Raw genomic sequence first — 27,879 nt, 5'->3', positions numbered from 1 at the left:
GCCCCGGCCGGGATCCGCCCATAGATTATCTGGCTGTCGGTGAAAGCCCGGCTGGGAGAGGCAGGTGCGTGTGCCAGGCACAGGGGGGTCGTGGGGGCCCGGTGACCGAGCAGAGGGTGGTGAACTATGGGGAGTGCTGCGCAGCTGCCAGCAGGAATGTTTGCAGATTGTCACTTCCATTTAACTTGCTCTTTTTCTCTCCTCTCCACCCACCCACCCCAGCCTAGAGATGGAGCTGGTCTCCCAGGTTTCCCTCCCACCTCCGAGCCGCAGAGATCGGACTAAACGGTGACACCACGGCCACAAAAGCGACAACCGGCGCGGGTCGTCTCCGCCCCTGCAGCGTGAAATTGTGGATTAAACTGATAAGGAGGAAGAATGATACTGATCCCACATTTTTTGAGGGCGCTTTAGAAGGCTAAGCGAGTGCGATGTAACTGGTAAAGCAGGGTTAACACACTGTAGTCCCCAGAGGCTTCTTTCATACAGGTTATTGGATTTTAGGCTTCTTTTTTTTTGAAGTGCAATCTTCAACATATGGTGGCCTGTAGACAGAACTGAGGCTCTTTAATAATGCAGCTCATAAATTTATCTCTGCAACTTTGCCAGAATTTACCAAAATAAAATAAAAGATGCAAATTGCATGTCCCCTGAACTCAGAGAGCATTCATTTGTCACGTGGAAGCATCACCTCTTATCTTTACTTTCATGCATTCGCAGGAAAAGCCTATATGCAAAATTAGGAAAATGCATTTATCACAGAGGATAGTCGTCCGCCATGTTGACCCACACAGGCTGCATCTTTGCCTGGAAATGGCCCTCTTTGCACCCTACCTTAGTCTCTAATCTCTTCAGTCCAAACTGTGTCCTCTTTCCAAACTGTGGCCTGAGGCTACGTGTGGGTCCTCAACATAATCCCCTTCAAAACTCTGCAGTCCCTGTTATTCCACTGGGGTTTGGCAAAAGTGCTTCATGTCAGAGCAGCACAAAGCTCAATGCTTTTTCACACCATCTTCCAGCAAAAAGGGATTAATGTCCTCACCATTATGAATAATGAGAATGAATAACAAACAGCTCCCTATTTATCCCACTCGATTAAATAAAGGAAAGAGTGTCCTTGTGCTTTTTTATTGAACTGTCTTGAGGGTGCGTATGGAGGTCGCATATAAATAAAAGAAAAGCCTAAAAGCCATAAATTTAGTCAGCATGTGATGCTTCAAAGTGTTTGCACTGATTTCATCTAGTGACTAATGTCTCAGCCAAGAAATTTGATTTCTCCATATTTCTGTACACAAAGAGCTCAAGAAAATGTTACGTAATTCATTGTATTTAATTTGATAATTTGACCCTGAATTGGATAAGTGATGGAGAATGGATGGATGGATAATTTGACCTTGCTGTGTATGGCTTTTAAAATAAAAAAATAAAAAAATAAAATTACTGATGATTATACTCGTATTTTTTTTTAACTTGTGTTGTTTAATTTTGAGTCTAGCAAAATGGCAATATGAAAAAAAAAATGCTGGGCGCATGAGGGCGCATGAGAATTTTTCAAATTAGTATCAAATAATCAGGTCAGTGTATGCTGAAGTAATCTACCTGAACCAAAAGCTCAGGCTCAGACATCCTTTCTGCTCCTGACTCTGTTTGGTGTCAGAACGATGTGAAAGGAGATATCCCTAATATAGATATCACTGCAGTAATGCAGATATCACTCAGGCACAGCGGCTCCACCTGTTCAAACCTTCTGTTTGTGAGGAGCAGCCAATCAGGAAAAAAGTTCTCTTAAAGGCAGAGTAGTTTAACTGAGGGCATATCTCAGAAATAAATAATAATCAATAAGATGACAACCCATAAAACTAAAAAAAATCCCTAATTTTAGTGTCAACATTTGCCGTTTGTTTTTCCTTAAAGTGTCTCTTCTGTATCATACTTATATTACATTTATCTTTCACTTATGGTCTCAGATTATCCAACAAGCACAACTCTGCACCAACATCTGCCAAACAGACAGTGATTCATGGAATAATGAATGAGAGAAGCATTTCTCTTAGGAGACATAAACGATGATCAATGTGACAAATCAGCTTTAATACCCCCCCACCCCCCCACCCCCCACCCCACCCAAAAAAAGGTGGAATAATGAACACTTTGAGCCGTGAGTGACAAAACATCTCCTCTGCATCTCCTTAAAGTGCCCCCTGTGCATCGTGACCTTAACATTTCGCTTCTTCGCATCTGTTCCTCCTCTTCTCCTCCGCACGCACTGGATCACAGCTCCTTTACCACAGCTGCCAGAGCGGACAATGGCGGCTCAGAATGAGAATATGAAAATGAAATATGAAACAGTGGTGTGATAAACTGGTAGATAATCATCTTTTCATTAAACTTTCATCCCCAGTGACTTAAAAATTCAAGAGCCCAATTACAGAGCTTGTATCTCTCTTTCTCTCTCTCCCTCTCATTTCTCCCTCACTCTTGCTTTTCTTAACAAGAGCAGTCAGGGAGAGGGGGTGAGTGGCTTAAGGGATGAGTGAGAGCATCATTATGAAGCGGTCACGGGGAGGATGGGAAGGCGGGGGGTGGGGTGGGGTGGTGGGGTGAGATGACCCATCGTCCTGAGTGGAGGACAGGGAGCAGCAGGCCTGATTTTAGCCTGTCCAAACATGGAGGAAGAGGAAGAAGAGATGGTGAGAGAAAGACAGACAGACATGTGGAGCGTACAGCCATGCGGGTCTGATGGATGGATGGATGGATGGATGGATGGATGGATGGATGGATGGATGGATGGATGGATGGATGGATGGATGGGTGGTGGTGGTGGGAGGCAGACAGGCACACAGACGAGCTAAGAGGAGTATAGATTTTCCAGGCAGATAGTGGAAAGATGTGTGCATCCTGATGAGTGCCACAAACAGGGCGCATGACTCTCTCGTCTGCCTGTTTCTGTGTTGTGTGTGTGTGTGTTGTGTTTATGTGTATATCTGTGTGTGTCAGTGTATTAGCAGTCAGAGCACTGAAGCCCACGGGCGATTCCTGTGTGTGCTTGCGATAAAGGGAAAAAGGGAGGAAGTATAACGGGGGGGAAAGCGGGGCGTAGAGGCGGGGGTGAGGGGTGGGTGGGTGAGAGTAGAGATGAGGAAGTTGGATGGGGGTATGGGAGGAGGTGGGGGGGGATAGAGAAAGAGAGAGAGAAAGAGAGCATCTAGCAGAGCATTGAGCTTCCTCTGTGCTGTCAAAGCCTCTGGATCATGTCCCCATCGGTCTCTCGCTCTCTCTCTCTCTCACACACACACACACACACTTTCCCTCACCCAATTGCTCTCTTTCCCTCAAACCAACCCCTCCTCCCCTCCCTCTCATGAAAAGAGTGTCTTGGCAGGGTAATTAAGAATGGCCTCTAAACACAGGAGTATGGCAGGAAAGCTCCAGATGAAAGTAAATGATTAAAATAATTACAGGCTGAGAGCTGACGAGCCGGAGTGTGGGGTGGCCGCCGGACATTTGTCGGTAATTAGATAATTAATCTGAATGCAAATGATGAGCCCTAACGAAGCAGTCAAGCTGAACCAGCGACAACTGCCGTGAGTGAAATGTAAGGTGGGGGGGAGAAGAGAGAGGGAAAAGCAGGGGAAGAGATTTGGGCTGGGTGGAGAAAAAAAACAAAAAGAAAAATATGAATTTTAGTATAAAACCTCCTGAAAGTCAGCATGAGCAGACTCAACTGCAAGAAGAAGAAGCAGCAGCAGAATTGCAAATCAATAAGTGTTTCTGGCAGTGACGGCGGAAAAACACCCCCCACACCTCGCCTCACTCTGTTTGTAACTTTCACTCCTAATGACAAGTAGACATGAATATCTTGTTAAAAATATACAAAAAGGCACAAGCCATGTGTTGTGCAAAAAATAAATAAATAAAAAATGTCTGCACTGAAACACCAAATGAAGGGTACAAACATGAAATGGCACCTGAGGAAGAAAACAGAGCGCGCTTTGCACACCCTAAAATGCGTGAGCAAATTGTGGATTTACTCACTCGCTGCAACACATCCAAACACACACTCGTTATATCTCCGCACCTCTTCCTCATACACACTCTCAAATACTATCAGCAAGTGTATGTGCTCTAAGCGGAGGTAAACACTGAACTTCAGAGCTTATTCGGAGGCAGGGTTGTGTTTTTTTTCTCTCTCCAAGGTTGGTATCTGTGCAAGAGTGTGGATCACATCTTTAAATTTAAATAAAGATCTTCGGGGTTTATTCATCGCGATTCTGAGCAATAAAGCTGAAAGTCTTACAGAATATAGCAAATATTATATATTGCTAAAGATGTGGCAATTCTGTCTTCATTAACAGCAGTGGGCATTAAAGCACCCCACAGTATTATAATAAATAACTTCCTGAGTGGGCAAGAAAAGAGCTTGAAAAGGTAAAGCTGTGATTATTTTAATGGTATTAAGAATCTCATTTGAAATCAAATAAATAAAACAACTCATGTGATGCAAGTGATGGTGATGGTTTCACATTTTGCAAATTCCACCACCAAGAAGAACACAAACACGCCTTCCTGCAAAACCTTTAACTGTCATAACTTGCAGGTTTTACATAAAATATAAATACAAACAAATCTTTATTAAGGCTATACAGGTGACTCAAGAAGCAGCAAGAGATAGCATAAATTTATAGGGTACACACACACACACAAGTGGGAAACAGGCACACAGTTGGAACTATTTAAGATGATAACAAAAGAAGAAAAGCACACAGCAAAGCTACAGAGACAGATTACTAACAAACTAAAACAGCAACTAACTAAATGGAGAAATTACATGGCACAGTTGAATACTTGACATACTTGAGATGCTAAAAGAGCCTAATAAATTAAAGCACGAGGGATTAAATATCTAGAACTAAAGAGAACTAAACTAACCAAGCAATTCAAAAACTAAAGCATAAGAACAATTGAGAAATAGAAGACTCAAATTAACAACAAAATAACCAGAAAAGCACAGACCATGGTGTGAATTTAACTGAAAAAGCCAAATTTGTCTTTTATTAATGGTTTTCTAAACTCAGTGAGCACAACAAGGGCAAAAAATGACTCCAAAATTGTGGCTAAATTGTGGTTCACATTGAAATCTAATGAAATAAAGAACTTTCAATCCCAACTGTTAGTGTTCAGCATCTATCAGTAATCCAGGTTTCGGTGCTAGGTTAATTCTAATACCTAAACACCAAAACATTTCAATTGCCATCATGTAGAAGGGGACATGGGGGAGACAGAGAGACATGTTAAAATAACAAATAACATCCACATGAATACTAAGACTCTTTGAATGGTAAGTTTCCCATCAGACTCCATTTGGAATTTTAAAAAATAAGATACTGTTTGGATTATAACATTATACAGAATACTTTTGTGTTTTCCGACAGTCCTTAAATTACATATTTGGCCTGCTGTATGTGTCTAACACAACTACACAATATAAGTCATCCACCAACTCACCTGCTTGATCTTCTGTAGAAGCCACACAATCTCTGTCTCCTGCAAACAACCAGGTCTCCAGTCTTCACTGTCGTCTGATGTCCAAGGGAGGAGCCGCATTTACCTATGCATTCATATCTGCTTTACTAAATAAACTGGAAGCAATATCTATTGATATCCTTCATTATTCTAGATTCACCAATTAACCTGAAACGAATGTATTTGCACTGTGGAAGGAAGCCAGAGTACCTGGTGAGACCCCACCCATGCACAGGAAGAACATGCAAACTCAACACAGAAAGGCCCGAGCCAGCCAGAACCTGAACTTGCTGTGAGGCAACAACGCTAACCAATGCACTAACTTACATATAACCTAAAAACAAACCCTAACTTGGCAACCCTCATATTAAAAACTTCAGCTTCTCTTTGTGGGTTCCTTTCCTGACTGCCTTGACAATACTACTTTTTTCTCCTCCGATATTTAACTAAAAGAACTGTTGATGGGTTTTCTTGCTATTTTGGGGTACAGAGTGGTACTAAATGAGAGCATGGGTATGTGCCAATTTTTTAGCATCTAAAATCAGTAGCTATCACTGCAACATAGCAACAGATATCTCGGAAATTTATATTTCACATTTTGGACAATATCATTAATGTTTTAACCTGAAAGTCTCACATGTTGGATCTGTATGCAGCAGTAGGCTGATGTGTTGGGGTAGTGGGTAGAACAGTGGTTAACAGAGTTGCCTCACAGCAGATATATCCTGGTTTGACTTTTTTGACTTACTTGGCTGTGTGAAGATTGCATATTCTCTCTGTAATCCTAAGACTGGTGATTCTAACTTGTCTTGTCTGTCTCTCTGTGATAGGCTGGCGCCCGGTTAAGGGTGTACTTCACTTTTGAAAATGTGGATGAGGATACTCATCTATTCAAAATCTCCCATTGGTCAGCTGTTAAATGTAAATATATGGACTTAGATCGGTTTAATACCAGATGAATCAACTTGGTGATCTTTTGTGTCCTCTATTCAAACGAGTGTGTCTGTCAGCAACAAATGTGTCATTTTGTAAGTCAGATCTTCTTATTTTAGCTGCTCCCTTTAGGGGTCACTACAGCAGATAGTCTAATGCCATCTTGTCCTATCCCTAGCATCTGTCACACCAACCCTTAACTCACAGCCATACCACCTTGAACATGCCTGGTCTCATGGCAGGTCCTGGTTAGTACTTAGATGGGAGACTGCCTGGAAATACTATGTCCTGTAAGTTTGTGGGGTGACTATAACTCAGGAAGTAGAGCAGGGTCATCCACATATTGGAATGTTGTCACATGGATCCCTGGCTGCTCCAGTCTGCATACCAAATTATGCTTGGGGAAGATACGTAACTCCAGTGGCTTTCTGATGTGCTCATTGGAGTGTGAATGTTAACTAGAAAGTATTTTTCACACATTGGCTCATGTGATGAGGCACACGATCAATAGTCGGTCAGTGACCTTCTTAAGATACAACTCCCACTAGGGCTTAAAGACCTGGGACTCTCCAATATTTGGTTTTAGAAGTGAAGAAGCTTCTTGGATGAAACGTCTTCACAAATCTTAAGGAAATCCAGTTGCTTTTCTTTCTGAGCTCCATGACCTAGATGACAGAGAAACCTACACAGACAGCTCCTTCTAACCTTTTTTATACTTCTCTAAAGCAAGCATCTCACATATATTGCTCTTTCTCAGCATGAGGCTGCTGCTCACCAATCATAGCTTCAACAACTCTTTCCCATATCTTCATGGTGTGGCTCACCACCTTGATCCCTCTGAAGTTACTACAGCTCCTCACGTCACCCTTCTTCATTTTTAAGTGATAAATAAATCAACAAATCCTGACATGTTTTCAAGAAGCACTGGTTACTCACAACATAGCTCCTTGTTAGTGCAAATTATCCTCTCTATCCACTCCTTTAAAAGACTCTGGAGGAAAAATGTCCACCACTCTCATTAAATAGAGACAGTTTGCCCACTCAGTCATTCAGATCACCTCATCATAACCACTGGAGACCACCTCTTTGCTGTCAGCATGCTTGGTTGGCACCTTGTTAGTCTGTGCTGGCTAATCCTGAGTGCCATCATCAGGCAATAACTTCAAAACACAAAATACTAGTGACAGATTAAATAAACAGATTTCTGTGAAATATTCATTTTACAGCTGGAATAAGATGAAAATACCATTTATAATGTTGCTAGTCTGTGATGGTCATCTTTGTTATTTTTTATTTCTTCTTTTGTTTTATAAATTAAGATATTGTGTGTAATTTGGGGAAAATAAAGGATAAAACACTATACTTTGACTCAGACGTCAGATCTGGCATTAGCATTTATTTACATGAAAATTTCCAAGAAAAGACACGTAAGAAAACAGTTCAGGACAAGAGTATTGGCAACTGCTATTGAACCTTTGTGTCAATAAATGTGGATTCAAACACTCTATAAAAGAGAAAATACCCTGGTTTTAGATATAGAAAATAATACCAAAATCTTTTGTTTGCAGCCTCTATGAAAAACATTAAAAGAAACAAAATGTACTCTACAGGGTAGAAAACTGGCCCTTTGAAGGCTACAACTCCCCCCGATTCTTTTTGTCTTTGTTTTATTCTTATTTATTCAACCCTTATGCCAGGGGAGATAATGAAATATTCATAATAAGATTAAAATAAGAACACAACTGTTTTAAAAGCCTTTAAGATCCCACCAGAGTAAAAGCGATGGTCACACACCAGATAAAAATCAGTGAAAGGCATCTTATTTGAAAAATACCAGCACCAGTCAACAATCCTGATATATTTGTGCATCCTGACTGATTATGCTACAGGTGAATGTATCTAAACATTTTAATTTTGGTCTTGTTTATGTAACTATGGGGCCATTATAACATCAAAAACTATCCTGTCTGTAAGCATCCACAAAATGACTAGCAATCACATTAAGAGCAAACTCCAAAATGATCAAACTTTACAATAAGAACAAATAGAAACAGATAAAACTTTAATGTTTTGAGTAAGAAAAGCACATTTTCAGCAGAGTCCTCCCAGAGTCAGTGTTTGTATGCATGTCTGTGACAAACACAAGCATGCTGCCAAGTCTTTCTTTTTTCCCTTGAATATTTACTCCATGACCAGTTCAAACTCCTCAGCCTGGTCAAACTCTGCATTCATCTTTGCAGCCAGAGCGTCCAGTTCCGTGGCGTCTATCTGCTGGACCTTCTTCTTCCTCCTCCTCCTCTCCTTCACCACAGCCACTCCGGGGATGTCTGGGTCCGGCTCGGGGAAAGCTGAACCACCGCAGTCATCAGCCTCAAGCAAAGACGTGAATGAGTTCAGTCCTGTAAAGGATCCTGCAGAAACCTCCAGGCCAAACTTGGACACCCCGGCTCTCCGGACCTCTGGGGTTTTCAGCTTCTCAAAGCCGAATAAAGTCTCACGAGACTCGGGGCTGTTGAATGAATTCTCGCTGAGCCTGCTGTAAGATCGGCGTACCTTCTGCGACCACACCGCGTCCTCTGGATCCATCTGCGGGGTGTGAGAAGCGGGCGGCGGTGATGAGGGGAGGATCGGTGAAGGCATAGTGGCCTTTTTCTTCTTAGCCGAGGAAGAGCTGCTCTCTCGGCCCGGGACGGGACCGGGCGTGGAGACCTTCGGCTTTTTCTGCTGGATGCCCTCAGAGCTGGACGGCCTCGGCGTGTTCTCCTTGTTCTGTTCCGATAACGCGACTGTTTTTCTGGGCGCTATTTTTCTTACGGTGATTGAGCGTTTAACAGCGAGAGACGGCAGCGCCATTTTGTTGTCACTTTGAGCTTGCGGAGAGCTCAGCCGCGGGGAGCGTCTCCGCTGCGAGCTGTCAATGCTATTAGAGTCCGTCATTATGCTCCGAGGAGTCCCTTCGTTCATCCCAACAGTCTCTTGAAGAAACTCCAGATACTTTCCCCTTCTTACAGCAGATCAGACTGTAACTCAACCAACACAGGGCACACAACAACAGCGAACGTTCAAATTGCCCGCCCGCGTCGCGTGAAAAATATGAGCTTCCTTTGCTGTGACGTAAACACTGTGCGCCGGCTATCACAAACTTTTGCTGTGTAATCCATACAGGCGAGGCTAAGAGACTGCTCATAATTTAATCTGTTTTATATAAATACTCCAACTTGTATCAGGTCAACAGAATGGAATATTTAATCGGGATACAGGGACCGGATTTTGTCCTCGTCGCCGCTGATAATGTTGCAGCAAGCAGCATCATTCAGATGAAACACGGTATGACAACGCGTTAGCTTATAGCGTTAGCCGCATAGCCGGTTATTTTAGACAGATTTGCTAACATAGCTACATTTTAGAGTCTCTAAATGCATTAAATCGGCTTTCTGCTTCTAATAAGTACTACTTGAACCAATTTTTATTCATTTTGCTAAATATTTACATGTAACTACACACTGAATGTGACTAAAGCTAGCCAAGCTAACAGTAAGGTAGCAAATAATATCTTCTATCGCAGTTTGATGTTTTTTCTCAGCATTATCATAACCTTTTCCTAGCTAATAGATCAACTCTACATTTCATTCGTAACTAAAGTTGGCAACCTTAGCATGAGTTGCCATAAGAAGGTTACTGACAACGAAAGTGAAAGTCACTGTATCACTGTGGAAATGGAAGTTTACTTACACTCACCATGGATAATTTTAGCCTATTAATGATTTGTTTGATCTGTTCTTTTTGCAGAGTGAAATGATTGTACAGCATGTGTCTTTAATGAATATAAAAATGAGAGTTGGGAGAACAAGTTTGAATTTACTTCGTATTTGGTTCACTTAGCAAGTTGTACCTTGATCTTATATTTTTGGAAGGCATCAACAGACTTCTGGCATAATTCTGACTGAGTTTTGACCACAATTCTTGATGCTTCAACCTGCAAGCTGTTAAATTGGGTTGAGGTTGAAGAATTTGGAGGTAGTCCTTCATTATTATTCTGTGCACTTTGTTTAAAGTACCAGCACCACTGCCAGCAAACTGCCCCAGAGCATGATGCTACCACCAGGCTTAACAGGTCATGCAGTGTTTTTACATCTGAAAGCCTCACCTTTACTCCTCCAAACAACATCTTGTCATTGTGGCCATATACTTAAATTATTGTCTTGTCTGGCCGTAATACTTTGATCGTTGAGTGATCCATGTGGTCAGCAATTTTGGAGCACGGGCTTCTTTTCTGGTGGGCACCCTCTCAGTCCATGGTGATGCAAACACCCTTCGCTGTGCATTGTGCCACCAGCAGTTTTAATTTCAAGGTTGGCTTGAGCCTTGGTGGTTCCTGAACAGCCTAATTAGTTTCCTCTCATCTGAAAGTGACTATTTGGGTCTTTCCCCAGGTGTTTGCAAAGTGGTGACACATCCATACAACTTGTACTTGCATTCATTTGTTTCAACTGATGATCTTGGAATCTGTAGTTGTTCTGAGATGGCTCCAAGAGATCTTCCTAACTTGTGTAAATCTATAGTTTCTTGGGCTTTTTCATTGTTCTGAGTATTTGCCAATCCAAATAGTGGTGTCAGTCAAATCCTTTTTATGCTGGAAAAAGAACAGTTCAAAGAAATCATCAATAGCCCAAAGTTACCATGGTCATGATTAGTGTGTGTGTATAAAGGTTTGACTACAAACTATAAGACAATTTAGGAACAGACTAATGAATTTGTGTTCTTCCTTATATTTTTTCAGACTATGACAAGATGTTCAAGCTCAGTGAGAAGATTTTGCTGCTGTGTGTGGGAGAAGCTGGAGACACAGTGCAGTTTGCAGAGTACATCCAGAAGAATGTGCAGCTCTACAAAATGAGGAACGGTAAGAACCTCAGACATGATTGTTGTGATGCTGCTGGTGCTTATAGGTTTTAAGTTTAACTCTAAAATGTTTTTGGGAAACCAGTTTGCTTGCTAAAAACATTTATATTCAAAGCTTTGTGCCTTCTTTTTCTTAGGTTATGAGCTCAGTCCATCAGCAGCAGCAAACTTCACGCGAAAGAACCTGGCAGACTATCTTCGGAGCAGGGTAAATGTCCTGATATATTTATTAAAAAAAAGAATAATATAGTAAGGCTACACAGATATAAAGTCAAAGTGATCAATTTTATTTTAATCTTTGTGTCTCATTAATTTTTGCACCGGCTAATCGAAGACGGTGTGGTAAAGAGTTGGAAAACTGTAAAGTATTTAAGTTTTTTTTTTTTTTTTTTTTTTTGTTATAATGAAGTTTTCTTTATTTCTTTCGCACTGAAGAAGTTTGGAGGTAGCACATAACAGAAACCAGATAAGTAAGAACAAACTTTTGACAGATTTTACACATCAACATTGACCTTGAGTGGAATGGAGATGATCTGTACATCCCCAGATACTACAGTCCATTTTACTGTGTGCTTTTTTTCTTTTTTTTAATTGAAGAAGAATGGCTTCAAGCATTGTCTTTTAATATAAGAATTAGCTTGAAATTATAGGTGTATTCGTTATTTCGCCAAGTAAAAAACTTTGTTGAGTTTGTGTTGAGTTTCCAGCAGTATATGCCACACCATCAGGACCCCACTCTCTATTTTGGGTCCATTAATGTGCCAATTTAGACTTGTGAAAAAAGAGATCCTTAGAAAAGTGAAATTCACAAACAAGTTCATAAGTTTGGATAGAAAAAAGATTTTAAAAAAACAATTAACAAAGTGGAAAAAAAAATTTTTACTTTACCTTGTGTATCAGAAATCCACACGTTTTTTATTATTATTATTATTATTATTATTATTATTATTATTATTATTATAATATGTTTGATATTGTAAAAAATTATTTGTCCCTGTTGAATGCGGCCTCACCTAAGTGCTATTTTTTTTTTAACTGTCACAGCCACGAGCTTGATGTAAAGCAGTGGTCGTAACCTGTGTTTTGTGAGAGCTGCTTTCTCTTGCCCCGGGGAAAATGTGGTCTGTTGAGACTAGAGAGCAGAGACTACAATCATAACCAGCATAATTGTTTGACTTCAGGTGCCTCATACACACTATGCAGACATAAAGAAGTGATATCTTTTGTAGATGAAAAAATTTCTCCACTCTGCTTATTCAGAGTTTGATCATTGTAACTGATCCTTCGCAGGTGAGTCTCCACAAGTCCGTTAAGTTTTGTCTTAATGAGTGAAATCATAATTGGTGTAAGGGTTTAACGTTTCAAAAATGAGTGCAGATAAAACAAAATAAAGAAATCAGCAAAATAATGCAACATATATCATATTTGGTCTTTTGCTAAACATTTTTTCGTCACTAGTTTCAGATGTGATTGAGCCCAAATGACTATCATGTCTAACAGAAAACAACCTGCGCTCGCTTAGTTTCCCCACACATATGTCATCTTGCAAAGATCCATTTGTTCTGCCTTGGACTCTCTGTCTTCCTCCATATTTTACTTTTTGCTTCAAGTATACTTCTACCCTTTAGCCCATTTTCAAATCATCTCAACACTAGTATCCTTGTATATTTTCTCTGTTAACAAAACAGTTGCTAATTAATCCCAAGTTCTAGTGGTCACCGTCTGAATTAAGCATATTCATCCTGGAGTAATGAATGAACATACCTATAAATATTTTAATTTCTATTTTAAATTAATAACACTCTTCTGCCAGTATTTGCAATCTCATTTGGCTTAAGGGAACAAATGATAAAATCACCAACTAATTCAAGTAAGACTAACCATATAAGGTAGGTTTACTCATCCAATTTAAAAATGTATTTTAGTTTCTACTTGAAATTCATTTTCTTTGCTCAAAATGAAAACATAGTAACAGAAGCCCTAAGTGTGTTGATGACACGGCAGTGCTGTGGTGGTGCTGAAGAGGTGGTATTACCAAGGAGCTCAGGTGGGAATGAACTCCCACTTGAGTTGGCACATGTGTTTGTATCATTGTCAGCTTGAGACACTCATGTTAAACCAGCAGATGCATTTTGACAGAGCCAGGTACATTTGTCAGCTTGTTGTGAAAGGTGACTGAGGGTTCTCCCTCTGAGATTTCCTGTAACACCTGAGCCTGCAGGCCTGTCTCTCACCCTCACTACGCAGATCTGCTGAATGTCTTATCAAAAAATTCTGGTTTTGACCTTTAGTTCTTTATTACATCTTTTACACAACAAGACAGCCAAGCCTGAGAATGAGAAACACGCAAATTACTGCTACTTTATCTGTGTTACTTCATGCAGATGTTATATTGCAATATATAGAGCTGGGGGGGTCAGTACCTTAACACTTTAATGTTAATTAACCATTTTATTTGTCTTTGTGTTAAAAATGTTCCTGGTGACTAATTTACTAGTAGCTAAAATATTTTAAAAAAGACTAGCCGAGTAGTGACTGTTCATGCACAGTGCAAGCTATTGGAAGAATGAACACTTGAGCTCAGTCAGGGTTAAATGCAGTCTGTAGAAAGATTGCATGTGTTTTTAAGAGTCCTGAGAAACTATTTATCACTTTCTTCTGTAGTCAGTTTATCTTTTCACATTCTTCAATTATCAAGTTCAATTTTAAATTCCAATGACATATGTGGCACTTCGGGCCATATATAATGAACCAATCCCAAGTTCAGTCTCCTGATAGCCTTATGAGTAAAGCGGGGATTACAGGGCAATACTTAACGCAAGTGCACTAAGGTCCATTTGGGTTCCAGTGACATAAATTTCATCAGTCAGTTTTTGCAAATGTCCCTCCAACATCCATTTGTCTGCTTTTTTTTTTCTTGACTGCACAGACTCATCTGCAGAAAATTTACATTACAATGCACCAACTATGCGGACTTTAAAGAAATATAAGAGCAATGACCGCTGAGCCATCAGGTCTCCAGCTGACCTAAGCTTAAAGCTGTTCAGCAGTCTAACACCTGGTTTCACTTCTTTTCACTTCACAACTTAAACCAGTTGTGGAACATGGTTGACAACCCCTGAGCCTGATTCTGTTGGAGGTTTCTTCCTGTTAAAAGGGTTTTTTCCTTCTCACTGTCACAAAGTGCTTGATCATAGTGAGGGGGTTTCGTATATCATATCTTCTCTGTGGCTAGGCAATGGACCAACAACAGCACAAGCATGACTAGCCCACAGATTGGTTGTGTTTTGGCATGGCCCCCCCCATCTTGACAACAGACACTCTAAAGGTAGACGAACGGTCTACACGTTACCACACCCGAATCATCATTTCCCCATATGCACCAGATCTTCCTCATGCAGGTTGTAATACCAAATTGACTAAAACAAAATACCTTTACTACCCTTTTTTTTTTTTTTTAAATTACAGTTTTGTATTTTTATTTTTATGTATTTTCTTGCATATACAATATGATGTCAGTTAGTTCTGGTTTTCTAGTTTTATTTTTAGTTCTGTTACCTGAAATTTTATTCCGCACATAGCCAAAACTAAATATTAACAATAACCATAATAATCCTGCTTGTTCATTATTAAGTCAAGAATGATTAGTTTAACTAACTGTGAGGGCAGCATCCCACACTCTTACTTTTGTGTTGGGGGGGCGTTTATTTCTCATTTTAAGAAGTTGACAAACATCTCTCTGATTGGCCTTAAGAGCTTTACAGTTTATCGTGCACACAGCCTTCCCTGTCCTTAAAGCCTTAATACTGATGTAGGAAAACTTTTTGACAAGAACGAAATATGCCAAAGGGTTTAACTCATCAATGTTACAGACTTTGGCCTAAAGTTAAAATAGTGTCCTGATCGGGAAATCGTGAAATCAAAATATGTCTGTTTCGATACTTGATGCGTGGAAACCTCTCTAACTCTTCACAGAAATGTTTGGATTTATAAAACCTGATATTTTTTTTTTCCCCTGTCTCTCCAAAGGGGAATTTCTGACATCCCCCTAAAGAAGTTTTAGTCAGAGCTAAAAAGTTTTATAAATAAAGTAACATATTCTTGAGCATACTTTACATTTTTGTTCTCAGAAAGTCAGAAATGACAGGCAAATTAATAGGTGCTCATCAGATAAGGTCACACGTTGCTCTCATGAGTTACTGCGACTTTTTTGATTTTACAAAAACAAAATCATTTTTCTTTATCGAGTTTTGATTGTTTTTCTAAAAACATGCTATTATCTCATAGCATTTAATAGATTGAGATTTCATTCATGGTTGTTCGTTTGTAGCCCATTCAACCAAAGTACAGTTGAGCTCATGCCATTCGCCTGTCCTTCCATAGTTCACAAGAATCACTCCTACAGTACTGGTCAGAACTTAATCGAACTATAGCCTGCTGTAGGTAGGAGGAGGTAGAGAAGGTCATGTATAAGGTTGGTGGTTCGATACCTGTAGTCTTTAATCTGCATGTTGGACAAGAAACTGAACCGAGTTTTCCCATCCATTGATCTGTGAATGTTATAAAAGTGCTTAGGCAGAGAAAGTGTGGGTACGAATGGCTGAATGAGGTGTTTTGAGTGCTCATATGGAGTAGAAAAGCGCTATACAAGTACCGCTCCATTTACAGTTGGGTCTTCAGCCAAACTGCTCATATTTATTTTCAGTGTTGCCAGATTTTATTTGTCCTAGAGATGACTGTCTGTGATGTGATGAGAGTCGTGGACTACTCATTGGAGTTTAATTCTCCTTTGTTTTTGCAATACAGCCAAATGATAACAGCAAAACTTTTCACTTTCTTTCTGTACTTCACATATTACAATAACATGTGAATTGCAATATCTTTCCTGAGAATGTTTTAATCTATGTGTCAAGTTCTTTTAGCACAGTAAGAGGAGATGCTGAAGGTTTCTTCCTGTTAAAATGGAGTTTTTCCCTCCCACTGTTGCCAAAATGTGTTTTGTAGGCTCCCGACCTTGTAATATAAAGCACTTTGGGGCAACAGTTTTTGTGATTTGGCGCTATATAAATAAAATTGAATTGAGTCAAATTACAGTTTATTTTTCTGCAGAGATTGCAATGTCTGAATCTTTGTTTTATGCATTTAGCTTATAATGTGAATTTTCCTATGAAACCAAAGCATTATACTTGAGTAGCTGGAACTAGAACTGCATAACATTTGGATCTTTGGTTTGAACAGTTGCTTTGAAGTTCAAACTAGTCTAAAAACTAATGATTTAATTTGTTTTAACCTGCAGTACACATGCACAGCTTCGTTCTTTTTCTTTTTTCTTTTTTTAAACTCTCTACTGAAGACATCTGTATGGTCCTCGATGCATCTCATGCAGTAATTTGTTAAGAGTAGTGTAGCTGCTGCCTGTCACAATAGCAGGAGGGTGAAAATAATTACAAAAAACAATTAGTGTGGCAGAGAAGGGAATGTGGGACACATCGAACGGGGGATAGGGGCAGAGGAGCAGCAGCAGGAGGAGTAGAAGAAGTGGAGGTCTCGAGGGAAACGGCTAAACCCAGTAGACAACAGCACACTGACTGGAGTGCGAGAAGGAGTAGGAGTCAACATACTCACAAAATACAATATACATGCACACAGAGGGACCTATAGGATCGAGATGGTTTTATTCAGTCAAGGTTGTGCATGTTGTGGGATAACATTTATATTCATGTCTTGCCATAAGCTGCAAGTGTATCGTTATTTTTGTGCCTCACGGATATGAATTTGGCTTTATGAGTGCAGGATTTAGTAATGCTGCGTTCTCAGGAGTGCTCAGAAACTGAAGCAATAGCACTTTCTCTTCTGCATCCCACACCTTCCTCCAGCTATGCTCTCCTCACATTCATCAACCTCCAGAGTACACGGACATTTGCAAATTATGTTGTATAAACAAGTTTTTTTTTTCATGCCGCTACCCACCCCCCCACCCCCCGCAGAACATCTTGTATATGTAGAATAACTAATGTGTCTTGTCTTTTTGAGAGTGAAACCGAGAAAGAGATCCTTGGCTGAAGTCTTGAACAGTCTACTGGGTGGATGTTATGATACATATTGCCATTCTGTGTTGGCCCTGAAGTTTATTTTTGGGTCAGTAATCGCTACCTAAAATAAATCTGAGCAATGCAATTAATGCAGCGTTTATGTCAAGACTTCAGGTCATTGATTATTTGTAAACAATTTTTCTGTTTAATCTGCCTTTTTTATTTTTTAAGATGAACAAAAAATCAACAGTGATATACAGAGGAAAGGTCAAGTTTCACAGAGGTATAGGTATAAACAAATGATTCGGGTTATTAAGAAAGAAAAGGAAATTTGAATATCATTTGACTATATGAAATCAGGGAATTTGGGATCATTTACCTGAAAAAATAAAACAAAATAAACAGATTTTTTCCTTCAGTAAATTTGGCTGATATTTCTGCCCACTATAATTATTAGTCAGGATTGTTAATCTGGTATTTTTGCTTTGATTTGATTTGACTAATGTGTTAACTCAGTGCCGACAGATGACCAGTTGTGTGTCTCTGTTTGGTCATTAACGTCCACAAAACCATATGAAGATAGACATTATTTTGATCCTACAGGCCAATTTCTCATATGTGGTTTGAGAACCCATTTGTTGACTAAATCTAAATTAGATGTAGATTAAGGTGAAAAATGCCAGGAGTCCAAGGGAATATGCTGCATATGTTGAAATATATTTTAATTAATATGATTAAATCATGTATAGCTATTTTTTTTCTCGTTATGCCATCTTTAAATTATCTTTTTACCCTCCTAAAAAATTTGTGATCCCACTTCCATGTCCAGAGCCCTAGGTTAAAAACCAGTGGCTGATAAATTAATCAGTGGTATATTGTTAATTCACATGGCTTTATTCCTGCAGGATAAATTAGAGATGAGTCCTTGAGTCTGAAAGATGTCATTCCCCAGTGGCCGCAGACCTCCGGGAGGTATAGTTAGCTAAAGTCAGCAGAGCATGTCGGCGCAGAGACATTGAAACCCTGCTCATATACGACTATGTGCTTACCAACCCGTTGCATAGAAAAAAAACAACCCTGGTAACCTCTAGAGTACTGCGTTCACTCAAGCTATAGAGAGGAGACAAAGGAGGGGGGGAAAGCAGCATAATCACCTGAGGCCTCGGTCTGCTGCATGCATATTAGCAATGATATGTGTGAAACTCACCGTAGAGCAAAGATCCAGGGCTGAATGCTTTGCCTCTGTTTGTTTTGCTGTTCCTCTTCATGTGCTGTGATGCACAGACAGGTCTCAAATTAAAGGAAAAAACCTGACCCTCTGACACAGTGAGAGGATCCAATGGCTCTGCCTTGATATGAGGAGTGGTTTACAGTCCACTTGTGCCTTTTATCAGCAGTTTATACTCACTTTTGTCATCCTGTTTTGATGTTGTGTATCAATCACAAATTAATCACCAGGATTGTTCTGGATGGACATGGACACTGTGATGTCACTCACTGATTTCGGTTTCTGTGTTTTGGCACATCACAATTAATGAATGTAAAGGAGAGTCAGGCTTGGTGAGATTTAGCTTAAATAGTTTCTAGATTGCTTTTAATATTTACAGCTATGTGTGATCCCGGCTGTTCAGATCTTTTGTAAATAAGAATTTTCCCATTTTTGTTTGCAGTAAAAGTGACTAAAAATGATAAAGTTAGAAGGAAATATGGTTGATCTATTGCTTTATAGAAACAAAAGGCAGGCTTATTTGACAAAAGCAAACTAAGTTAAGGAGGAACATGTTTTTAGTCCCAGGACAAAATAGAAGGAAATTCCTCAATCATGGATAAAGACACTGCAGATTGGGATTTTTGATACTGGTAGCTACAACAGGCCAAGACATGATGTTAATTTAATGGAGGGAACATCAAAAGGTTTGTAAATACAGCATTAAGCTGTTTTGAGGCTGATGAGGAACCTTAAATGTCCCATTTGAACAAGTAGGTGACATTCAGTCTGTTAATTTTTTTTACCATTTTCTATAAGACTGCTGCAACAGTTAGATCGCTGCAGTGCAGTGGTGATCTACAGCTCACCCCGTATGGGTTTGTAAAATATTTTTAAGCATGGGCACACAGTGGGTACAAATAATTACTGGCACCATATTGCACGCGGCTCCCCTGCTCCTGCACAGATGAACAATTAATACAGCAGATTGAGGAGAAATGCCAATAAAGAGAACATGCCCCGGGGCAGGGTGCAAAAATAAGGGGAAGGGAGGGAGGGGGGAGAGATGGCAGGAAGGGAAGTGCTGGAACGTGGCAGAGGAGTGTTTAGGGATGACTTTGTGATGATTTTTTAGAAGCCTGACCTTAATTTGTGTTCACAACTACAGAGAAGTTTCTTCGTGGTTTAGACGAGAAGACTGATGCCTCTCTCCTGCCTACAAAAAATAGTTTGCTACGTTTAAATCGCACAAAGACTGGAAATTGGTAGGAAGAGCCAGATTAGGGCTTTGGAGTATTTATAAAAATGCAGATATCTGTAGGCAAGCTACCAGAAGTTTCCTGGTTTGTGTGTCTAGAGCAATATCAACCAGTCAAAAAAAGTTAAGTGTTTCTACATTTGTAAATAACCACTGCCACAGGATTAGGAAGTTTAGGGTCAGATATATGATGCCTAACCCTGGGAACTCACAAAGGGTGTTTCTATTAGGCCGTGTGACCAACAAAAATTTGGTCGATCATCTTCTAATCACACCAGGAGTGTTTCAGAAGTTATTTTACTACAGGTGAGCAGATCTACCCAATATTCATAGTATCAAAACGAAACATGCACTATGAAAGATGTCTGAACCTTTTTGTGCTGACTGTCACGTCTATTTTATTTATAGGCTAAAGAACATTTACATGAAAGGTGTGCTTTGTTGGTTAATAAGTTGTGGAAAGTAAAAATCACATTGGTTTAGTGGTGATTGAAGTGTCCAGAATTTCAAAATTGACGATGATTCATCTCATAAATCGTGACACACTGTTCTCTCCTCACTATCGGTAATACTGGCCCTCTATGTACTTGGTATCAAATTGATACTGGTCGTGTTCGTGTGGTTGTTGCGGGCTGATTATTAGACCTTGCGTTGTTTAGAGTGAAGTACACCTTCTGAAGTGCTCTGCAGCACTTTTGGTAGAAATGCAAACATTGTCTTGAGTGGTGACTGATTGGTTGGAGAAACGTAACACTGCCCAGGCTGTTCTCCGGATTTGTCTTCAGGTTATAGCCAGCTGGTACCCACTTGGTTCTATGTGAGCAAAAACCATTTTAAAGCTCACTGAGAAACACTAGAGCTGTTGATTATTTTATTTTTTTTAGTAAGGTGGTGGACACATTGGGGAACATGCTGTCGAGTCTGCTGACTTGGCCTGACTTGGGGAAAACACCCAATATTTTACGACTTCCTGAACAGCCGCCTTTAAATAGCAGATAAGAGATATAAGCACTTTGTTTTAATGGTTTGTTTGCCGTTGTTGTTAAGGAACACACATAAATTCTTAAAACCAAAAACACTGAGCGAGAGACTAAAAATTATAATTAGCAGATAGCCTGTGGCATTTCCAGATATGGATTAAGCCCATTTGTTGACTAAGGCTGAATTAGAAGTAGAAAAGGTGAAAAATGACAGTCGTTTGAGGGAACTACCTCCATATCGTTAGCTTCATAGCATAAGTGCCTAAGTCATTGACTTAGTCAAATGACTTAGGCAATTATGCTATGAAGCTAACGATATGTTAAAATTTATTCTAATTAACTAGATTCAATCGTCACAAATTAAAGACCAGTTAATGATCTGCTATGACAAATACTCATGGTTTTGAGACTGAAGTTCAGCAAACACGTGGACTCGTTACCTCAAAGCAGGTAAAGACCGCTCAAACATGATTGGTCAGTAGAACTTGGATTACAAGCAGGAACCCGAAAACGTATCCCTTGACTACAGACCTGAATATTATTACAGTTACAGTAAAATCCACCATAAGTTTGTAAAGTCTGTGTTGAAGCCTCGAGCTGAGTGTGTTCAAAGAGCGAGGGACAGATGTGACCATTAGATCAACTTCACGTGTTAGTCAGTATGACCTGAAACTATCAACTGAGCCCTTAAACTCTGAGGTCACAGGACAGCCGTTTTACCACAGATTTTTACATAAATAAGTGTTTGCAGTCAGAGGAGTCGCCCCCTACTGGCCAGTAGATAGAACGTAAGTTTAAAGCACATTCACATTTGTTTACTTTTCACTTTCAGAACTAAAAGCTACATGTGTCTTTTATACTCTCTGATGATACTTACAGGGTTTGTTTGTTTGTTTGTTTTTAATTATTGCCTCTTGAAATTTTTGTGCATGCTTTAGCCTGTAGGTCACACACTTAAATTGGTCCTGCAAATGAAAATGTGCAGTTTCCATGTTACTGTGTCACTCGCAAAAGCCAAATTTGTAAAGTTACACATTGGAGCTATGAAAGGAGGGGCAGTGTTGGAGTAATTCTTGGCTAGCTGTTCCTCCATCTAAAGCAGGTTTGTGTCTGCTTAAGGCGATGGCATGGGTTACGGGTGAAGCCTTTTGTCTCATGGCCCAACAGTCGCCTTGCTTGGCTGTGAGCAGGAGTCACGGCAGGGAGGATTAAAACATATGATGTGTATTGTTTGCGTATTAACTGAGGTGTGAGTTCAGGTGGTAGGGTTAACAAGGTGCCTGTTCCCTCCGAGGTGACATGGGAAAGGGAAGGTTATTTTGATGCCAAGACTGTATCATTGTTACATGTAACCAGTGAGACAGCTGTCTGGTGGGCGGGGGTGACGCCACTGGGGCGTTTGCAAGCTCACATAGGAGTTAAAACACACACACATAAACACACACACATTAAGATATTCATCCTGAGATTCACGCTCATTGTGCACTCCTGCAAACACCATTTCTCTGTGTGTGTGTGTGTGTGTGCGCATTCGAAACCATCGTTAAAATACACCCACATTAAAGCCTGCTCCCACAGGGAGCGCAGCGATCATCGTTGCCCTCATGGCACACGCAGCGCCAACCCACAAGTCACAGAAACAAGCAGGTTGTCTCAGACATGAATTAAAGCACGAGGGCAGGTGCCTGGCGTAATGCGAGTCTTATTGTCGTTAAGACTCCCCATTTTCCTCCTCGTGCGACACATTACCCTTCTGCTTCTACTTCAGTCAAGAATTTAGGCCACAAGTTGTTTTAACCCCCTCCCAAAAAAATTAGTCCTGGTTTAAAGGGATTTTTTTTTTTTCTATTGAAAATGAGAAACAAGAGCTTGCAACAGCGAAGATAGAAAGTTGGTGTTTTGGAGGAAGAGAAGGGAGACGAGGCTGGGAGCGTTAAAGATGTAATTTGAAAAGAGAGAGGGGGTAGGGGCAAGAGAAACGACTTTAGAAGTTTTTAATGAGCCCTGGCGCTACTCCAGGGCACAGGGTGAAGGCAGCAGAGAGAGGAGGAGGAGTGGGGGGGCAAGGGAAAGAAGGGATGAAGACAGAGGGAGGGGGTAGGGATGGGGGGCGCTGGCTCCCAGCAGATGTCACACTGCCGATGACACCCTGATTCCTTTCCCCCCCTAAACACACAAAACACTCACCTCCTCTGTCCTGTGACCCACTATCACCTTTTCCGCTCCCTCCGTTGCACAGCCGCTCTCTGGCTCCTCCGCTAGCGTGTCTCTGTGTCACACTGCTGCTTATGTTTTCTTAATGTTGCCGCTGTGTGCAGCACGCCACGTCTCTGCTAAGTGGAAAAATCAAAGTCGATAATTAGGAGCAATTTATTTGGGATAAGTTGAGAAAGAGAAGTTGCACTTTTCAAGTGCCGTCTTAATCTTGTGAGCTGGCTCCTGGAGTAAAATCATCTATGGAAGTGTTAGCACCTCTAATTGGAGCAGAGAAGTAAACTTTTTAAATGGAGACAGTAAACATAGCACCGTGTTTAAAATCGTACCACATGTGATGCCCGATGAGAGTAGAGGCCTGCAGCTGGTGGATCCAAAATTCACTCCTCAAAAAATATCCGAAAGCTTCTTAAGACACTTGTATCGTGTCTTCAGTGTTTCTGGAGCAGCTTTCCAGTATCTGAATAAATGCATCCAGTTGGCTTGTCAGAGGATTTCGATGGATGAGCAATAAAAGCAAGGATTAAATGCAGTAACCACTCAGTCGCCCTTTTGATGCTTTGGTTTTAAGCACTTTAAGCAATAAAGTTTAAAAAAGGAGGAACAAATATGATAGAAATATTAAAACTCATATGATATCATATCTCATATCTGTCTTCCAGACTTACCCATAAATCTTTTAATAATCAGGCAGTCTAAACGAATCATAAAGTGTCCTTGACAGAGGTAACTGAGCTTATAGTCTCTGCATTGGTTTCTGACAACTTTGAGCTGCACGTGGGTGAATGTGAATGTGAAGTCTTCCTACAGGTGTTCATGAGCACTGATTTATGACATTTCTGATCCTGCAGCTCTGAACTAAATCGCACGTAGGAACCTGTTTCTAGAGGTGTTGCGTTTAAAACTGAACACATTTAGTTTGTTTTGTTCATGGTTATAAACTTGAATATTAATCCTCGGCTGCCTCCTCCTCCTCCTGCGTCTCCAGACTCCGTACCACGTGAACCTGTTGCTGGCGGGCTATGATGACACAGACGGCCCGGGTCTCTACTACATGGACTACCTGTCTTCCCTGGCCAAGGCCCCCTTCGCTGCCCACGGCTACGGAGCCTACCTCACTCTTTCCATTCTTGACCGATACTACAGACCAGGTCAGTGCATACGGACGCCTCGTATCTTGTTGTTTTCTCTTCTTCTCATTGTTCCTGTGAGACAGAGAAATGGAGAGGATGATGAAATCACCGCGGAGGTTATAGAGTTTGTTCACACTCGGGTCAGGAGATTGGCTCGAGGCGTGGTGATAAACGACTTTTTCCTGGTGGTGATAAATGACTTTTTTTTTTTCCTCAGTCTTACAGCTCAAACTTTTTATGTTAATTCCAGCGTTTGTTAAAGTAACCTGTGACCCCTGTATAATGCACCACAAACTGTATTTTCTTTTTTTTGTTCTAGATCTGAGTCGGGATGAAGCGGTAGATCTGCTGAAGAAGTGTGTTGAAGAAGTGAGTTGAAGCAGTTTCTTTTTTCATTCGCATAAATGAAAGCCGATATTTATTCAAATATTTATTATGTCAAGACTAACGTCTGACAGTTCCACACATACTCTTGGGTATTTAATAGCCATACATGTATCTCCGCAGTATTTACAGCATCCATTTCCTGTCAGAGTTATAATACTTTTGTGAAGTTATTTCTTATTTCTTCTTCTTATTTCTTAGATTTTTCTTGTTTCCAGAGTAGATATACTTGTTAGTTTTTTGTTTCATTTCACATTTTTACTTATTTCACTCTGTTTTTGGTGATTATTTAAGTGATGTGGGAGTACTACAGTACAACCTCTTGACTCACAGTCATGTAGCTGTCTCAGCCTCGTACTGATGGTTGTGTTGAAAAAGACTGAATACAAGGACAGATGTTTTTGAGTTGACTGTAATACCTCTGATGTGGATTACACCTGAGAAAGGACAGCTGTGGAAAGTGTCCCGATCTAATTTCTGTGTGAAAAACATTTAAAGTAGCATTAGACAACTTCTACTACCCCCTGTGCTAATGTCCCAAAGCTCACACTGTTGGCCATTTTTAAAACACTTAAAACATTTTTAGTTACTTCGATTGTTCCAGTGTCCACAATTTCAGCGAGCTCGGTAACCTGGAAAGGCCAAAGCTCTGTCCACCTCCTGATTTGATTGGTTGAGATTTCTTACATGATCACAGACTGATTTTTTTTTTAAGATGTCAGTATTGTTTCACAAAGGTAAATCAGAAACACCTGATAATAATGTATTCTTACTTTTGATCACTCTTATGATCATAATCCAGTTTTTACATGAGAAAGCTGTTTCTGTTCTACTTATTATTGATTATTTTGCCTCTGTGGCCTCTAAGTGTTGCACCTGGAATTAAGATTCCAGGTTATCCGCCCATCCCAATCTTGTGGTGGTGATATCTTAGGATATAAATGGACTGATAGCGCTATTCTACTCTCCTGGAGTACTCAAAGCGCTTAATACAACATGCCACATTCACCCATTTAAACAAGCACTTTGTTGTACAATTTTAAGTTCTCACTAACATTCACACACATTCATATTCTGATGGACGTATCAGAGAGCAACTTAAGGTTAATATCTTGCCCAAGGATATTTGGCCTGCAGACTGGGGGGAGCCAGGGATCGAACCACCAACCTTCCGATCAGTAGATGACCTGCTCTACTGACTTAAGAGAAACTATTCAAATATTCCACAAGCTTACTGTCAGTTTAGCCTGTCATATTTTGGGGATGACTTATGAGTCGCACATTTATGAGTCAAGTCTTTTTCCTTCGGGAAGTCTGTGCATTTACTTATAATTTCTGGACATCTGATCGACGGTTATATTTTATGCATGAATAAATTAAACATAGTAATAAACTGGTTGGGAATCATTTTATTACAATCCTCCTAACTGTCTTATGTGACCGCACTTGTTCTCGTCCATAAATGAAGAAGAGATGAAAATATTGTGTGTTGTATTTACACTATAACTCAACAACAGAAGAGGCTTCTGACCATATTATTACATCTGCGTAGGTTTAGATTAGATCTGGTAACCCATGTTTTGGTGCCCACGCTCGAAGCTGTGACGCAGCGTCCCCATTTTAAAACTCTCTTTGCAGAAACATTCATATTTAAAGCTTTGCATATTTTCGTGGCTACAGATCAGAATAAAAGAGGAAATGCACTTAACACCTTTTACTGAAATCCTTTGAAACGTTCGCGTCACGTGTAATGGCAACTTGGGAGCTTTGATCAGTCTTGACACATTAATAGGTTCACATCATACAAACAGCAGGATATTTGAGTTTTTTGAACAGTGGCATGTATAGATTATTAAATATAACAGAGGTAAAAAAAATAGCTGGAGTGTAAATTATGTCACTTTTCACCTCTTTTCTTACCCTGCTTCTCTGCATCTATTTTTTTTTTTTTTTTTTTTTTAATAAAGTTTGATTTTCTGTAACTTCACCCCAAATCCTTTCATCTTATTTTGTTGTTAAATTTCCTCCTGTGTCTGCTCTCTCTCCCTCTCACAGCTCAACAAACGCTTCATCCTGAATCTCCCCTCCTTTACCGTCCGTTTGATTGACAAGGAGGGCATCCATGACCTGGAGAAGCTCACCCTCGGCGCCAAGTGACCGCACTGCAAAACTACCCACCATCACAATCGCTTCTCTCTCGTTCTCTCTCTCTTTTTTTTTTTTTTGTACCAGTGACCTCCCTGCTTTTTCTGTTCCAATAAAAAGTGACACACAGTTGAGATACAAGCTCTTTGTCCCTGTGGTGCTTTCTCGTTCTCTCGTGTGCTCATCTGCACATTGAATGAGAACAGCCTTCTGGCTGTGTACTTTGCACTTGTACTCAGTGAGAGGGCATGTGGGTAATGTACACTTGCTTACGCTCCTCGTACACGTGTATTAAAACACGCGTGCACATGTAAAGAGAAAAGCAGCTTTCTTTTGATTGTGAGATTTATGGTAAAGACAAACACGTGTAGCACAAGCGAGAAGTAGTACGATCACACAAGCTGTGTGCAGGGTGACCACATGTCCTGCTTTATGTGGTGCTACACGGCATTTTTTATTCCTCGTTCGACTTTTTCACATCTCGAGACAATGTCGTACATTTTCACTGATTATGCAAGAGTCTGGCTTTTACCCAGAACATGTGAAGGGAAAGCTTTTTATTATTATCACCTAGCACCCTGCCCTTTAAAGCGCCAAGAAGTCACAAGCTTTGCAGATTTTGTTGGACGTGATGAAAATGAAGCAACAGTATTTTCTGAGAAATAGATGGGTTATCTATTTTGTTGTTAGACATATTATGAACAGAAAAAGTGTAAAATAAATAAATGCATTTGGCAGTCTGGGTGCTGCATCTATTACTGTTGCCAGGCTAGAAAGCAGCTAAGCTTCCTTTTAGTTTTAATGCATTCACTTAGCAAAAGAGTTGCAAAAGTTGCATTTAGATCAAATAGATGTGCCTTCCTCCCACCACTGTTAACGTGTCCCACACAAACACTCGGTTTGTCCCACATGTTTTTCACCCCCCAAAAAGACTTTCAGGGCAGGGGAAAAAGGTCAACAGCAAAAATGGATGGTTACAATTATGTTTTTATTATTATTATTTCCCTAATTGCAAGCTTTTAAGAAGAATTAAACACACACACAGGACATATTCTATTATTATAGGGTTCAGTTGACCACCAATGATCAATTTGACGTCACATGTTTAAGAGAATGAAATGAACAAGAGCCCAGCACAGACATACAAACAACAAACTGCTCCTTCATT

General features: G+C 40.2%; 2 protein-coding genes across 2 annotated transcripts; one reads left to right on the top strand and one right to left on the bottom strand.

Annotated features, from left to right (window-relative positions):
* Window positions 1-7,832: 7,832 nt before the first annotated feature.
* cdca5 (cell division cycle associated 5) lies at window positions 7,833-9,558 on the bottom strand. Its single transcript, XM_085446142.1, has one exon. The coding sequence runs from the start codon at window positions 9,418-9,420 to the stop codon at window positions 8,638-8,640; it is 783 nt and encodes a 260-aa protein (XP_085302268.1). The 5' UTR covers window positions 9,421-9,558; the 3' UTR covers window positions 7,833-8,637.
* A 22-nt stretch (window positions 9,559-9,580) lies between these two features.
* On the top strand, window positions 9,581-26,852 carry psmb2 (proteasome 20S subunit beta 2). Its single transcript, XM_085446143.1, has 6 exons — window positions 9,581-9,783; window positions 11,237-11,359; window positions 11,496-11,566; window positions 24,038-24,200; window positions 24,502-24,551; window positions 26,622-26,852. Exons 1-6 carry the CDS (start codon window positions 9,693-9,695, stop codon window positions 26,721-26,723), a joined length of 600 nt encoding a protein of 199 aa, XP_085302269.1. The 5' UTR covers window positions 9,581-9,692; the 3' UTR covers window positions 26,724-26,852.
* Window positions 26,853-27,879: the final 1,027 nt, after the last annotated feature.

The sequence above is a fragment of the Copadichromis virginalis genome, linkage group LG22 (genome assembly GCF_057382275.1).
Source record: "Copadichromis virginalis isolate Kocher_CV1m ecotype Utaka linkage group LG22, C_Virginalis_male_GT1.1, whole genome shotgun sequence".
Taxonomy (NCBI): Eukaryota; Metazoa; Chordata; class Actinopteri; order Cichliformes; family Cichlidae; genus Copadichromis; species Copadichromis virginalis.
Note: the sequence above shows the minus strand (reverse complement) of the source record. Positions and strands in the feature narration are given on the sequence as shown.

Coding starts and splice junctions, on each gene's coding strand:
- psmb2 (XM_085446143.1), top strand. CDS start 9,693: ATGGAATATTTAATCGGGATACAGGGACCGGATTTTGTCCTCGTCGCC. Junction 9,784..11,236: donor CATCATTCAGATGAAACACG/GTATGACAACGC, acceptor ATATTTTTTCAG/ACTATGACAAGATGTTCAAG. Junction 24,552..26,621: donor TGAAGAAGTGTGTTGAAGAA/GTGAGTTGAAGC, acceptor TCCCTCTCACAG/CTCAACAAACGCTTCATCCT.
- cdca5 (XM_085446142.1), bottom strand. CDS start 9,420: ATGAACGAAGGGACTCCTCGGAGCATAATGACGGACTCTAATAGCATT.